A 16,206-nucleotide genomic window follows, 5' to 3' on the forward strand; every position below is an offset into this window, starting at 1 on the left:
CCAGTTCTTAACCAGGATATGTATTCTGATCCACAGAAAATCTCCATTTGGGTGCTCTCCCAGTCACCTTCACCTTTTTCTTTTAACAAATTCATTCCAAACAGCACCAGACTTCACAGTACATCGCATGAATATGAATTAATGTTCTCCTTGCTCTGCTCTAAAGCTGGGTTGCACCAACAGTGATTCATTTGATTAACTTAAACTTATGTTGTGCCAAACTTTTAAACTAGCTGAAAGTTAAGAAACATTAAGTTTAAACCCTTCTGTAAACCTCAATTTTGTTTTACACTAAAATGAGATAAAATTTTATTATGACTTGTGGTCCAGTATTAACTTTAAACTAACACTTGAGGAATAGCTGCCTTTTGTGGATGGAAAATAACCATGTTCCTCAAAGTCTTTTCTTCAGACATTTTTTTTTCTTACTGTGTTGTCTTCTGTTATGTTTGTTATTGCTGTCACGTTTTTCACAAAAGAAGAATTAGAGCGTCTCTCCATCATGAGCAACAGCAAGCAATGTAATATTTGTTAACTTTTTAGCTAGCTATCGAACAATGTAAAGTTTTGTAAACTTTCTGGCTAGCTAGCCAACAATGTATTCTTATCTTAACTTTTTAGCCCTGTAGCAAACAATGTAATGTTTTAACTTTTTTACCTAGCTAGCAAACAATCTCATGCTTCGTAGAGTTTTAGCTAGCTAGCAAACAATGTAATGTATTTAAAAAAAACTAGCTAGCTTGCGAAGAGATGCTTGGTAACCCAAATTAAACTTATATTTTAAATGCAGATTTGCTCATTTTAATCCTTGTTTGGCTAAACTCTGATTAGAGTGAATCTAATTAATTTTAGCAACCTAGTCTAAGAGTACAATAATAATTCATAAATAGTTTTAATAGTTTGAATATTTTTTTCAAAATGTGTTTAGGTTTTTATGCCTTTAATCAATGGGACAGCTGAGGTGAGGACAGGAAAGGGGGAGAGAGAGAGAGGGACAATGATACACAGCAAGGGGCTGCAAGCGGGAGTCAAGCCTATGGCTGCTGCAGGACTAACAGCCTCGGCACAAGGGGGGCACGCTCCACCAGCCGAGCCACCCTCTGGCACTTTTTTAATGTTGCACACTTAAAAGAAACAAAAATTTCACCCTTGTGTTCGACCAAGTTCTCTGTTTTTAGACAAATTAACCAGCAAAGAGATTTTTTTCTGGGTTTCAGTGCATGAGCGGCAGTATTAACATGTGGAAATCCTTAAACTGAGTGGTGGTGGTGGTGAACTCACTGTAACTGTTCTCCTCCTCCAGGCCACACAGGGCGTCTGCTGCAGTCCCTCTGCTTCACCAGTATGTCCTTCCTGCTGCTTCACATCATCTATCAGATTACCGTCAACAGCCTCCTGGCGGGAAACTCCATCACCTCGGACTTTAACTGTGAGTACACTGCAGCCTTTATGGTAAAGGCTCTAAAGGCAGTGAGGTTTGTTGTGTTTATTAAAATCAAAGTGACTCACAGGTCAAGAATCCATGAAGAAGGCGTGGAGTGGACTAATTTCAGTTTGTTGCTCTCTGCAAACCTTTTGCAAGGCATACAAGAAGATGCTTGACACAATCAACCCTTTACATGGAATTTTCTAAATTTTGCACTCAATTTGTTAAATTATGATAGTGGCAACCTTGTCTTCTAAAAAAATATGTTGCCAACATTTTTTGTGGTATCTAGTAGTCTGCTAGTATTAGATATATACAAAGGGGGGTTGGATGGATAGTGGCCTTAGACTTGACACTGGAGGGCTTTACATCCTGAGTCCCATGTGTGATTGTCTTCAGGCTACTAAATCACTTTGGTTAAGGTTAGGGAAAGATTGTGGTTATTCTGTTTAAAAAAATTAAAAAGTAAACAAGTCCTGTCCCATTAGTTATGTAATGTTTAAACAAGACCACCCTCTGTCCCAAACCTTAACTAAGAGTTGTAAGAGCCTAAAGCTTGATTTATGCTTGACACATAGGGATCAAGGAAGTCCCGTCACAGATACTGACATTGTAGGTCTTGATTTACAGTTCACTGTTAGATTTCTCATATTTATAGCACTCACACAACAATAGACGGATACTCAACATGGTAACTGTGATAAAAAAAATTGGGGCTGTTTCTCTTCCTTCTCTGTTGGAATCTCTTGCTGACACCAACTTATGCAAGCATGTGTCTGAGTGTGTGTAGCTGTGATCAGCGCTGTGGTGGGTGTGATATTATGGTCAATTTGTCTGCTATGTGCATGACGTGACCATTGTGGAGAACATGTGTGTGACAATGATGGGCACAGAATTGGATATGTGATGCTGACCGGCCAGTTACCAGTCAGGGCCGGTCATGCTGAAAACCAGCCGATTCCGGTCTCTGGCCGGTCGATTGGTGCATCCCTAGTTTCCTGTCCAGGACTTTGATAGCTCGGTTGTAAAGAGATGATTAATGATGGAGGTTGATGCCTGAGACCAAGAGGTTATGCAAAATGACAGTTGAGATAAAATCATTGCATGCATAAAAGTTAAAGCTGCACTAAATGGTAAGCATTGTCTTATTTACCTGACAGTTTGAAGATCAACCTTAATTGAGAATAATGTTTTGTTTTACAGATATAATGTATGGACATTTTGTGACTGTGATTTTGTGTAGGTATATTTATGAATTATTTTTCCTCAATGTGACAAAAATGAAGGAAAAATACCACAAAGATACCACAAAGTTCCATAAACGACAGTACAGACAGTTTCAGGTGGTCTGAACAGGAATCAAACCCCAGGAAACCCTGCCAATGTTAGTGCTTTGTGGCTTTCTCAAAGACTCCTTTTCTAAAACAATTTACTCACTCTGAGCACTCATGTAAAACTGAAATCTCTTCTTGTTAGGCCACGTTCCTAACAGACTGTGTGCACACGTGTGTCCCATCCATCACACAGGCCGTTTTGTGCTTAAACTCTGACCTGAGCTATTGATGCTGTGTCACAAAGTTATATATCACCGCAGAAGGTGTAGTTTTTTTAGCCTGAGGGAAAGTTTCCATCCAGAAAAACTAGGTGAAGACATGCTCCATTTGCAGGCGTGCATATAAAATATGCTCTCTAATAATGATTCACAATTTCTAGAAATATCCTTACTCTTATTGCATTTTGTCACATCATGAGGATTTATGAATCTAACACATTCCTCGATGTAATTAGCTTCCTTGTGCCATATGGCGATGTAGAAAAAAAGGAGATTCTTGCTGCCTGTAAAGCAAACACTGTAAGCTACTGAGTCAGAGTTGGGAAGGTGCTAATAGTTGGCCTTAGGCTTCTCATGAAACTCTGTATCAAACTGTAAAATTTGGATGTGTCTAGACGGGACAGACCCTGACCTTGTGTTCTAATGACTTGTTCCTTCTAATGGAGGTGAGTCGCTTTCCAACGTCGAAGTGCAGCCAAGTTTGCTCAGAAGGCAGAACGGACCTTATCGCCTCCAGCAGGAACACACAGAGCCGTTCAGAGAGGGTAGACTAAATATTCACTCAAGGAGATCTTTATTATGGAGGTCTCAAGGGCCACAGTTTTTGGCAGATCAAACCCTGCTGTGAAGAAATCATAAATTTTATCCATCTGCTGCATTTATCTGTTTATTCTGTCTGTTTATTTCAACTACAGCTACTTGCAGGAACGGGATCAGAAATTGTGAAACAAATAAATCTTTGCAGCATAATTTAATTTCATGCTAGCCAGTCAACCAATTAATTGATTATTTGTTTTGTTAATTTGTATGTATAGATCAGAAAGTACAGAATGCAATAGACTGTATAACAATGGTTAAATGTTAAAATGAGAATCTTTCATTACCAATATTAATATTAAGATAATTAAAAACCATGACCGTTAAGACCACATAGCATGTAGAACTTTATGAGAAAAGCACAACAAGCAGCTTTTATAGCATAGGTTTGGTGATATTTTATAGTTGTCCTATTATAAACAAATAATGAAGACCAAAACCTAAAATGAACTGATCCTAACAATTATTATTGCCTGTAGCAAGACCCTAAATATATCTTATTCCTCCTATATTTTAGATGCAGATAATGATGTCTCTGTGCACCTTTGAATAGCAGTAACAAACATTACAATCATGACTAAAAAAGTCACTATTAATAATCAGTGGTCGGTTGTCTCTCTCCTCTAGTGTAAAATGTTGTTTTCTGGCTACATGGTATTCTTTAGGACGAATCATGAATACACCATCATCCTGGTGCTGTAAAGCTGCTGAATATGCACTATGGCTAACTGTAAGTCAGAGTATTAAGAAATTTATTTAAGACTCTTTTGTACATCATAAAGCTCCACTGGCACTTTAATGAATACCATCTTGAGTCATTATCTGCAACATTTAACATCAGAGGCCCTGTATGAGCACTGGGCTGCTCAGGAATGGCTTTATAATGAAACAGCTGGTGGATCCTGGCTGTCATTTGACAATTAATGAGGCACAGGGTATAGAAATGCAAACTCACAAACTCATGATGAAAAACTTCATAAGAGACACTAAAGAATGTCATTAAAAAATCACAAAATGTCTCAAAAGTTTTCTATAGCATGTTGCTGAGAAAACAAAGAGATATGTTTGAAAGCCGCAGTGATGATTTGTATACATATTGTTGGGATTTGTACTTCCTGAAGTTATTGTCATCCTATCCCTGTTTTTATTTTTGGGAGACATATGTGACAGGAAGTTAGACATTACTCTTTGTCCCCTTGATCCGCCGCCTACATTCTGAGTAAATGCCTTATCTCAGGTTTCTATATTTGGCATTTAGCCCCTTGACACCCTTTTCCTTTTGGCAGCCAAGTATAAACAACGAGTCCGTTGCGGTGAGGCGGTTATCCTCCCTGCAGATATCTTCATATAATTTCCTCTGTTCGCTGTAGCCAAATACACCATTAGGGCAGTAAACTGAGTTGAGTATGAATGAGAGAACCTTTCCAGAAAAGCTAACACCTCCAGCTGTTCGAGCGGGTCAGTGACTGGTCACCAGATGAGCGCGGGCCGGCTTCCTTTGGAGTCATCTGTCATTCTTCAGTGCTGACTGGACATGGTGGGAACTGCGTTTACAAACAGTCAGGAGCGTTTGCATTAGCCATCAGAGAGCACCAGATGGGTGGAGCTCACTTCATTTCAGATAATGTCAACTAAATTGTCAGATAGTGACAAAATAAATCACCAAACTGACTTTCAAAATACTTTCCTGTGATTGTCTGAACCTTTTGGCAGTGATTGCCCTTCGTAACAACCCCCACACATCTGGCAACTAAGGAGGTTAAGAAGGGACTCGCAAGTTAGATTTGTCCCATTTCTGACGGCAATGGACATTTCACCAGCTTGTAAGGAGTAAACGGCCTATTGAATGTGATTTGTGACCAGTTCTCAGTGCTGTGTAAGTTCACACTTAATAAGAGCTAACTTCAACTTCAGTTCACAGAGATCAAAATCAACTAGTTCATATTTATTTAGTCTGTTTTGTTAACAAAATAATTAGATAAATCCTATTGATATAGGACAACCTATATCTATAGTTAACAACAACTAACAACCATTTGAGAGCATTTTACACCATAGAAGTCAGTAAAATTTAACACCGACATACTGGTCAAATTTTCAACTGGAGGTCAAAATTTACACTCTCTAGTTCAACATCAACACACCATAATGCAAGAGAGCTGCAGAGAGATGAGGAGGGTGAAGAGACAGAGGTGATGAGCGTATACAACGTGGATATATTGGCTTCTTTCTCACTGTAACACAGACTCCAGTCTGCAGTGTAGTTCATGCACGTCATGCTGCTGAAAATAATGTTTATATCATGTCAACATTTCTGTCCATATGTGACGGCGTTTTTTAAAAATCAGCTGACGATGTGAGCGTTGTTATCTCAGGAGTGAATAACGCTCAATTTCACAATCATTAATTGCAAACTGACCTGTTCAGTTCACCGTTCACCAGAAATATGAACAAGTTCAACAAAGGCCGCTCTTTTAGCATGTTCATGTACAACACTGTCCACCACTTTGGTGCAGACTGAAATATCTGCTGGACGTGTTGTAATGTATCAAATTTCGGATTGGATTTTGTATTATCTGGCTTTTCCTGCAGCCCCACATTTTTTCAAATTCTTTTTATTGGTCTTAAAAACAAATACAGTGCAAATTAAAAGACATAACAGTAACAATAACAATAGTATTACAGATCAACCTGGACTGGTAGAAATAAAGATGCTAACTAGAACCATAAAAGGTTCCTCAGCTTGTCCCCAAAGGAGAACCATTTTTGGTTCCTGGTAGAATCTTGTATAGGAACTGTTTCAGAGAGTTCTACTTAGAAACCAACATGCAGGGTTATATGTAGAACTGTCTGAAAGATTTCACCTAGAACCTTCTGTGAGAGATTCTACCCACCCAGGTTTTTTTTTTGAAAACCTTTTTATATTCCATAGGTTTTATCTAGAACATAATCACTTCAAACAGTGGTTCTCCAGAAGAAAAAGAGAGACAAGTGTGTCACCCATAACTTTTTTGGCAGTTTTTGTTCCCCACTCACTTGGCAATGAAGTAGCTTAAAAAACATAAAGGATGTGCAGGTTTGATTTGGCCCATATCTGACAGCAATAAATATTTCACCAGCTCATAAGGAGTAAACGGGCTGTTGCATGGCCTGTTTAGAACCAGTTCCTTTAGGGATAGTCTTCATTACGTCCCTTAGCCAGCATTGTTGACCTTTGCCACCCTCCGTATCAACACATGTCCTGTCCACCATTCCACAAATGTGAGACATTCACTGCCTTCTCCCTCTGATTATAGTTATGACGTGCTGAAATGTTGACGCTGCATATCACCAGTCTCTGCGGAAAAAGGCAACTGGCATTAGGCCCCGGAGATAGAAGCAAGAGTGCAAAGAAATGCTGTGCTGAGAGGTTAACGGCCCAGCAAGTACAAAGGGTGTTTTATGATGCTCACATAAAGTCGGAGGACAGGTATTTTTGGTGCTCAGCTGGGGTGGAAAGCAGCCTCGCCTCGACGGGCAGAAACTCTTACAGTCTTTTCCAGAAGTCTCCATGCTGATTTCAGAGTACATTACACAACATTCCTCCCCTCACCCTATGGATCAGACTGGCCTGACTTTATCTCTGGCATTCCTCATGTCTGATATCACATGCAGGATGGTTTTCCTCTCACACCTGTAAGCTCAGTTTGGGCTGGGTGAAGTTAGGTGTTGCAGATGTTTGGATTTAGGGATTACTGAAACAGACTCTGTTTTGCCTGTGGTCACTGGGCTGACATTTTCGGCTGAAGAGTTTCTATTTAAAGATTTAAATGGGACATTAAGTAATCTATGACCTTTATCAACCTTTCTGGTGATTATTGGGGATTACAATAACATCAGTGAACCTGATCTCCTCCTGTGCAAGTTTTTGGCATCCCACTCACAATGTTCACTTAATTTTCTCTGGCTTGTAAATGACACAAACCATTAAGTAGCAAACTAATTAGACTAGTGTAATGAATATTTGCCACTTTTTATGTGGATGTCCGGTCAGTTTTAATGCTTAATGTAGGGAATTAAGCAATAAGTTCCTGTGTGCTATATTGACCAAGAAAGCTGAGTTCTCCTGCTCGTGGAGCCTTGTTAGCAGTGCCTACATGTGCCAGGATGCATTGCACATGAGCTTCTAATGCCCACACCTATGTTGCTGTGTATCACCACCCTTGACTATAGCTATTACTTTATTGGCCAAAACATAGTGTGAAGTGACAAAAATATGCATCTAGCGTGCCCCCTGGGTACCCAGAGGTGGGGACGAAATCCAAGCAGAAATAACCTGTACTTCTTCCTTACCATCAATGATATCACTATGACATCACTGCATACAGAGAGAACAACCAATTTTGCAGCAGGAGAACTCAGCTTTCTTTGTCAATATAGCAAACACAGGAATTTATTGCTTCAAGAGATACAATCAGACAGACACAGAATTAACCACCATGAATCTTTGCATGCATCAGAAGATCCCGATACAGAGTTTTGAGAATCATTTCTAGCTTCATTTCTAGCAGGGGACAAGGACCCCTGCTAGAAAATGAAGTGACATTGCATTTATATAGTATACATCTTTACTATAAGGCAGGAGGCCAAGGAGGCCTCAGAAGAGAGCGTGATCATTCATCATCCTCATTCGTGATTCAAATTATTGATTGTGTCTCTATTAAATATTTTCATTTTTTAATATGTTGAGCTATGATTATATGCAGCATTCCTTTTCTTGAATTTTTTTTTTTTTAATTCAGTTAATTTTTTTTTTAATTTAAACATTTTTTAACTATCAAGTCTTGATTTGTAAAGATCAACAGATCAACCTTCTTTTTATCAGTAGATAAAGATCTTTAATGATAGAAAAAAATGGCACCAAGGCTTAAAGAAATTGTAATTGAGGTAAATTTGGAAAAATTATCTTGATCTTATTTTCATGTCAAGTCGTGTCACCTGGCTGACACCTCACAGATCACAAACCTTTGCTGTACCCACAGAATAATAACTGATTTGTGTTTGTTGTTTTGACTTTTTGGCCTCTACGTGTAACACAGTTCAGTCAGGCATAGCACCGTCTGTCCTCATTCACTGAGCAGTTTAAAATGAGAGTAGACGCGTGGAGGTGGACAGATTCCTTTGATGTCTTAACAGTTCAGTCGGAGGAGGGCTGTGGGTGAGGTGTGCGATGTCAGAGGTTATGTCAGGGTTTAGTCATGTGGGCTCCTCCCATCACAGATGATGTTCACTGACCACTGGTCCTACAAAAACCACATAACACACATCACATCTGTGACAGTAAAGCTGTTCTTGCAGTTATTTTTGTCAGTGATGAGTAATACAGATACACCAGCCTTTGTGCTGACAGTACATTACTGTTTTATTCACCTTGAGTGGAATTTAGAGTGTGTTTCCTGTTTTTGACAAAGTGCCTCATAGTATGACTCACTCCTTTACTGGATACTTGGTGTGTGTTTCATTTAGGAGAAATCCCTTGAGATTGTCATTTGTCTTATCTTTTGACTTCTACTTTACACCGAATCTATTATCCTCCGAAAGCTTTTCAAAGTGATACCTACCATTGAAAAAGATTGATGGAACTTTTAGAACTGTAGGTAGCAGGTCATAAAAAATATCAGAACCATCATCCCAAAGTAATGCTGTAGTTTTATTTCTTTCTTTTATCTGCCACTATGGAATTGAGGTTTCCTGTTCCAACAAGAGTTACTGCAAGAATGTTTTTGAGCTTAATAACCTCCTGGAAGTAGACTATAGTTTGCACAGAGGTAGTCATTCTGATGAAGAGCTGTCTGTTTCGAGTTATCGTCTGAGTCGAGCGCTGTCACCAAAGTGTGTTTAACATCTTCACTCACCTCCCCGCGCTCTGTAAATCAGCAGCTTCAGCACTGCAGCAGTTCGGCACCTAATTACTGGGCTAATATGCTGGCAAAACAGCCGGATATTTCGATATGTCATTGAGTCGCGGTGCTCAAGTCACCAGCTGATGTTATGTTTTCTATGGCAGCAGAACAAAGGCCAGTCAAACTTTTGGCAGTTCTTCTCAGACTGTTGAATACCTGGAAATCTCTCTTTGAGTGCTGGAGTGACGTTCAGGAACACTTCAACCAGTCCAAGCTGTGGAAACAAAGCTCACATGAAATGTTTTTATTTTCATGTTTTTATATGTAAGTTATCCCAACAGTGAGCACAGGAAGATGAATTATTTTACTCCACCTGAAAATAAAAAAAAAAAAAAAAAAAAAAAGAATATCCTGGCTCTCACAAATAATTTAAAGCTCACCTTATTAAGGGTTTATTGTCAGAGGCTCTTTTACAGACTAGATTTTCATTCTTTATACTATAGTAAAAATGGATAATAAACAGAGGTTATTGGCTCTATGTATATTCTGGATACAGTAATGGAAATCATCATCTCAACAGATGCTTGACCACCACTTGAACACCATCATTTATTTTAATGACCGATGTATAAAAATGTTATTAAAGGTGTTGAGGTGTATTTCTTTGCCAATTATATCCATATTTACTAACTGACTTCATGTCTTTGTCCAGGTTCCACGTGGGAGAAATCCATAAGGCAGATTGGCTTTGAGAGGTAAGATAATGATGAATTTTACAGTTTTACATGTATCAGAAAGCCTCCCCTATATCCATAGCTATATCAGTGATACAGAGAATATTAATGAGCAACAGTACAGCACTGAAAAATACATTTATCAGCATAGCTTTGAATGTAAAATAAATTAAACAGTAAAAATCATAAATATAAATGAATGAATAAATAAATGATGATAATGTACACATATTAGCGGAGGGCTTTATCAGTTGACATTTACTGTGCTTGATGTGTGAGATCAGTCCTTGGTCTTTTTGTCTATTGTTAATATTGTCCAGGAATGGGCTCCATGTCCATCTTTTGTATCCTGAGAGTCTAGATACGACTCGTTCAAACCTTGCTTTGTTGGACGCTGGTTCAATCCAGTGCTCATATGACAAAGATGCGACTGCTTTCGGTTGTCTCACAATAAATCTGCATCATGTCAGCATGACCAGTCAACACCATAATTTACTGAGACTGTACATCTTAAGTTTTATTGGGATAATGCCTTCAAAAAAGTCTTTAGTCATGCAGCAGCATAAAATATGCAAGTGTGGATTTTGTTTAACTGAGCGTGAATCTTTCTCTCAGTTGGGAAATCCAGCCAGGAAGTGGTAGGACTCAGTTCAGTGACTGTTTGCTGATAAAAGGGAAGGTCAATATTATAACAACTGTTACACCATGAAACAGGATGTCATAGTTGTTTCAATTTCATGGTTAAAAGGTGGTAATTACCAGTATTATATTTTTTATTTACCCACAGATTACCTCCACATTATCCCTTAATTTCACGATTAATTATGTAATAATTAATAAGTCCCATTTTCATGTAGTAGATGGTAATTACCAAGAAATATATTTGAAATTTCTTAGCCAGTTTTCTCAACCATGAAATAAGTAGTAGTTTGCGGGTAAATTCAGAGAAATTGCAAATATTTTGCTTTGTAATTATCACCAACCACATGAAAATGGTACTCGCTAATTATCACATACTTAACCATGAAATGTGGGGTAATTTGGAGAAATTTGTGGGTAATTTCTAAGAAATTTCATATATATTACTTGCAAATTACCACCTATTTACCATGAAATTATGGGACTTGGAAATTTAAGCATTACCAAATGCTGTTTTTATTCAGAATCAACATCAAAAGCCTTAAAATTAAAATTTTTAATTCACTTGTCAAATGTTAGACATGTGCCTCTCTTCCACTGTATTTAGAAGGTTGCATTGTCTGTGCAAAGTGTCCTAAATATAGCAACCCCACAATAACATTAACCACCACTTTTTGCATTTAGCCACGCTGGCTCGTCATCTGACAGGTTTATAAATGCTCCTAACTTGTCCCTGTGTGGATTCTTGATGAATGCTAAACCCATTTACATCTGACAATCAGTTGACAGGCCTATTTTTCAAAGCTTTTGCCGCTGTGTCTGTCTCCTCATACTCTCATGATCGTGTTAGATGTGGTTTGCTAAGTACGGGAATGTCCAAACTCAGCCACATCCTTTTTCCAGTACTCAACAGCCATCGGTGGATAGTATACTGTAAGTGGCGGAAGTAGAGCCATAAACATTTTATCCTGCCTGCATTTACCTGTTTGTGTTGAGGATCATGCATAGTATATACAATATTTACAGCTGCATTTGTTGCACAGGCGGATGCTTTCTCGCTTTTACTGCCTGTATGGAGGAAAATGAAGCCCTCCAGTCAGATTTTTAGTAGTTGTAATGGCAGCAGTAGTGTTTTTTTTTATTCAGTCATCACACACAATACAGTATGAATAAACAGTATACGGTATGTAGAGTATGATATAAAATGAATATAAACAATATAGATAGTAGAAACATAGTCAAAGAGTTTATTTATTAATTAGTGACTAAAAAGGCAAAGGCAGATGGATGCCTTTCTTACATTCTTATCACTTTAACTTACTCCCCAGAAATACAAATAATAGCTTCCTTAAACATTCTTTTGAGAAGCAAAAGTGAGTTACACATTCTTAATATCTCCTTTTAATTCCTTTTTTTTTAGCTTTTTGTATGGTAAATTTACAAACATCTCTCAAATAACTTGTGCTCCTGCATTACAGTAGACCTTTGTACGCATTCAGGGAGTGACTTTGATTTAGCCCTGAACATTAATGTGGCGACGCCTGCGAGCTAGTTCAGGCAGTCAACTCGAGCTACACCGCCAGTCACATGTGACATGCCTCACTCTCAGTAGTACGTACCAAATCTGGCGGTCTGTTTAAACTGCTAAACTTCCCATTTCTCCCTCTGTCTGCTAGTGCATTGCTGCTCTGCAGTAGTGTTGCTGCCTGCTCATTTTAGCCCCTCCACCACCCCAGCATCCACCTGCAGGCTCCGACGGGGGGGGGGGCTTATATCTCTGTGTAACTTAACCTGCGGGGAGTGATGAAGTCACAGCTCAGACCCCAAACTGAAATTATGTTCTGCTGCTGAATAAACATTCTAAAAGTTTCAACATCACATCTTTTTAATTCAACATCCCCATCAATTTCTTTCTGATTCTGATATTTTTCTTCTGCTGTTTTCATGTGAGTTACTTAGTTTTGGAAATATTGGCTGTAGATATTGGCCTTTGCTGCTCACAACAAGGTCTGTGGATTATCTTGAGTATTTGGATCATGATATTTGCAGTAAGACTCAAATGGGTTTTTTTTGTGCTTTGAACAACACAAGCTGTGCGCCATTAAATCCCATTAGCTGATATCTTAAAAACTCAGCAACTCACACCAAAAAAATCTACATGGATAAATAGCACCAGGTGGAAAAAATATGTATTTTTGATTTTGGGATGAACTTCCTGAACTGTTTTGACGGTTTCTAGCTCCATTTCAATTTTAAACGAAAGTTTCTTCAAAGCATATTTATATCATCTGTAAAAATGACAAATTTTAACAATTCAGTTAGATTGACTATATCATTAATGTAGAATATAAAAAGTTACACCTATCCCTGGGGTTCTCCACAGGTGAATCCTTCAGTGTCACATTGCTGTCTCTTTTCCAAATAGATTTTCAGACTGAGAATAGGATTTACAGCACCAGTCAAAAGTTTGAACACATCTTCTGATCCAATGTTTTTTCTTTATTTTTCTTTATTTTTTTTAATGTTGTAAATTAATACCGGAAACATCAAAACTATGAAATATGGAGTTATCTGAAATTATGTAAGAAGGAAAAGTGTGAAAACAAGGCATAGTATGTTTTAAAGTTTAGATTCTTAAAAAGCAAAAAGCTTCCCACACACTATCTTCTGCACTTGTAATCAACGATTTCAAAATCAAATCTTTAAATACAAGTGCAGAAGCAGTGTGCGAATCGTTTTGCTTTTTTTTTTTTTATTGTTGAGCCTTGGTCTTTTGTCTCATTTTGCACCTGTCGACTTACAAGAATGTGAAAAGTTTTTGCTCTTTGATGTTTTAAATTTGTCAAAGTGGGCGCCTTCTGCTTTGATTACCGCTTTGCACACTGTTGCTGTCTGAACAATTTTGTATAAAAATAGAAAAAGAAGATGTGTCCAAACTTTTGACTGGTACTTTAAAGGAGTCTACACAGCTGCTGTGTGTCTTCTCACCCAGAAAGATCCTGCAGTTTCCTCAACGATGACCTTTTCAAATCCCCTATAAATACCAAATATTTATATGGTTTAGAGCAGATTTTGCGGTCTCCGTATTTGTAGCTTTTCACTGAAGCCTCATGAGTAATTACCCTTGCGGCCTTGGGCAGTGAGGACAGGTCTTCACACTGCTGATGTTATTGTAATTCTCTCACATGATAAGCAGGGGAAAGTAGGAGTCATTAAAGCTGCTGGCTCAGTCTCGTCTGGCTCTGACGGTTTCCATCTCTTTCATCCATGTGAGGATGCACAAAGCTTCACAACAATAAAGCACATGGAAAAAGACGTCCTTGATTAGATTAAACTCGCCAGCAGCAGCAGCCAGAGGCCCAACTATTTATCTGAGTGCGCGTTTTCCATCGTGTTGATTAGCACTCTGTTTTCAACTTGTTAACTTTTATAAGCTTTATATCCATTCAAGGCCAGAGTGAGATTGGGTCTGTTTGAAATGGCCAGGCGGCTTTATAACTTGATCCAAACATTTGGTCAACTTGTTCTCTGCAGCCGAATCACCAGTTTTGTTTACTGTAAACAGCTTAATTAAACTTGGAGCTCAGCACGAAATGTAAAGAACACTCTTTGGTGGCCAAACACAGGATGCAGTGTGATTGTCGTAAAACTGAAATAGAAATTGGTTAGGATGATAAAAGTGAGTTTTAAAGCTTTTGAAACCTGTTAGCCATTTCAAGGACAATTTTTATTTGCTTTAATTGTACATGCAATCATGACACCTCATAAAACTTGTCCTCAGGCTGCACAAATCCATCTCACTGGATCATTTGAAGCCTGATGTTACTGTAGCTGTCATGGCAACAGTCAGCAGCCACTGTTTAGCTTCCTGTTTGAACAACCCTTTTGGTATTTAGTTAGAGGTGAGCAGACTAATCAAATAACAAATGTTACAAAAGCTGTGTTTGCTTACAGCGATATAACCACAACACTTCAAACAATGTCATATTTTAGTGGATTAATGAAAAATACACACTGTGCGGAACAGAACAAGGATAAATATTATTTGTTTTTGTTTTCTTAAACCTATTTGATTAATACAAGCAAATAATCATATCACACGCATGACGATATGAGGACAAGGGCCACATCAGCATTATGGTTGTCCTCAAAGGACTGTCTATAAATGTAAGCACATAAAAATGTATCTACTTGTTATATTACATAACTGCCTCTGCATATAATAGCAAAATTTGGATTTGATATAACCTCAAAAAATTAAAAAAGACAATTAGACAAAACAGAAGAAACATAAATAAGAGAAGTAATTCAAATAATTATAATGACAGTACCAACACATCTAGAACCTGAAATATACATGCAGGTGTATTTAGGGTGTTATATGTTCCAACTTTTCACACTAATAAATATTTCCCCATTTCATATTATGCTTTTCTACTTTGTAATATTTTATTTAATAACAAAAACATAAAATAATGCACAAGGGAATGAACAAACCAACAAACACAACACCAGAATCACACTAAAGTCAAACCTATACATCCAAACAAAAGTAAATACACAACAACAATCAATATATCAACAAGCTTAACAATCTGAGTAAGTAACAAAGTAATAAAATGAAATTAAATATCATTCCATTATTATAAAGAAAATATTTTGAACTCTTCCCTTGAAGTTTTATTTTTTTTTTTAGTTTCTTACCAGCCTTCAGCTTCAGTATGCCTGGTTCTCCTCTTCCTCATTATTACAGAATCTAATGACATGTTAAGCTGATTTCACACATGGTTTGATATGAGGAGACTTCATAGAGTGTCATCATCATACCTTAAGTACCACATAAAATCAGAAAAATCTAAACTAGTTTCAATCCTTTTCACTTCATTTTACACAGTTTAATAAGGAAAACGTGGGCTTATTGTTCACACCACCTTATTATGAACAAAGGATGCTATTTTCATGGGAGTAAACTTGTTTTTCACAGTTCAGTTAAAGAAAAAATACCTCGCTCTCTCATGGCCTTTTTGCTTGAATGGAATTTCACTCACTTGTTAACAGCAATACATTTAAAACAGGCAAGCCAGATTTCATTAAAGTGGGTGGTACCCCATATAAAAGCTGAAGCATTCAACACAACACATATTAAAAGAACACTTGAGTCATGGAAAAAGCTGGATTCCCATGAGTTCATGTGAACAGGTAGTGTTTTCTGAAAGATATAATTGCTGCAATATATCCCTTCACATCAGAGCTTGTGTGAACACAGATTACATGGACATAATGCAAGTGTATGTGTTTTTTCAAGATTGTTGAACCATTTTTTGTCTTTTTTAAACAGTCAGAGGAGTCATGAAAGATTGGGAGAGACAGAGCGAG

At 37.8% G+C, this 16,206-nt stretch overlaps 1 protein-coding gene across 2 annotated transcripts in view; it reads left to right on the forward strand.

Annotated features, from left to right (window-relative positions):
- piezo2b (piezo-type mechanosensitive ion channel component 2b) overlaps positions 1-16,206 on the forward strand; it is a 120,606-nt gene that overhangs the window by 21,848 nt on the left and 82,552 nt on the right. For both annotated transcript variants that reach the window (XM_084731678.1, XM_084731679.1), the window contains exons 3-4: positions 1,304-1,429; positions 10,170-10,212. In XM_084731678.1, the coding sequence (XP_084587804.1) occupies positions 1,304-1,429; positions 10,170-10,212 (169 nt within the window). The remainder of the gene's footprint in view (positions 1-1,303; positions 1,430-10,169; positions 10,213-16,206) is intronic.

This window comes from Lutjanus erythropterus, chromosome 12 (genome assembly GCF_056507025.1).
Source record: "Lutjanus erythropterus isolate fLutEry1 chromosome 12, fLutEry1.hap2, whole genome shotgun sequence".
Lineage (NCBI taxonomy): Eukaryota > Metazoa > Chordata > Actinopteri > Lutjaniformes > Lutjanidae > Lutjanus > Lutjanus erythropterus.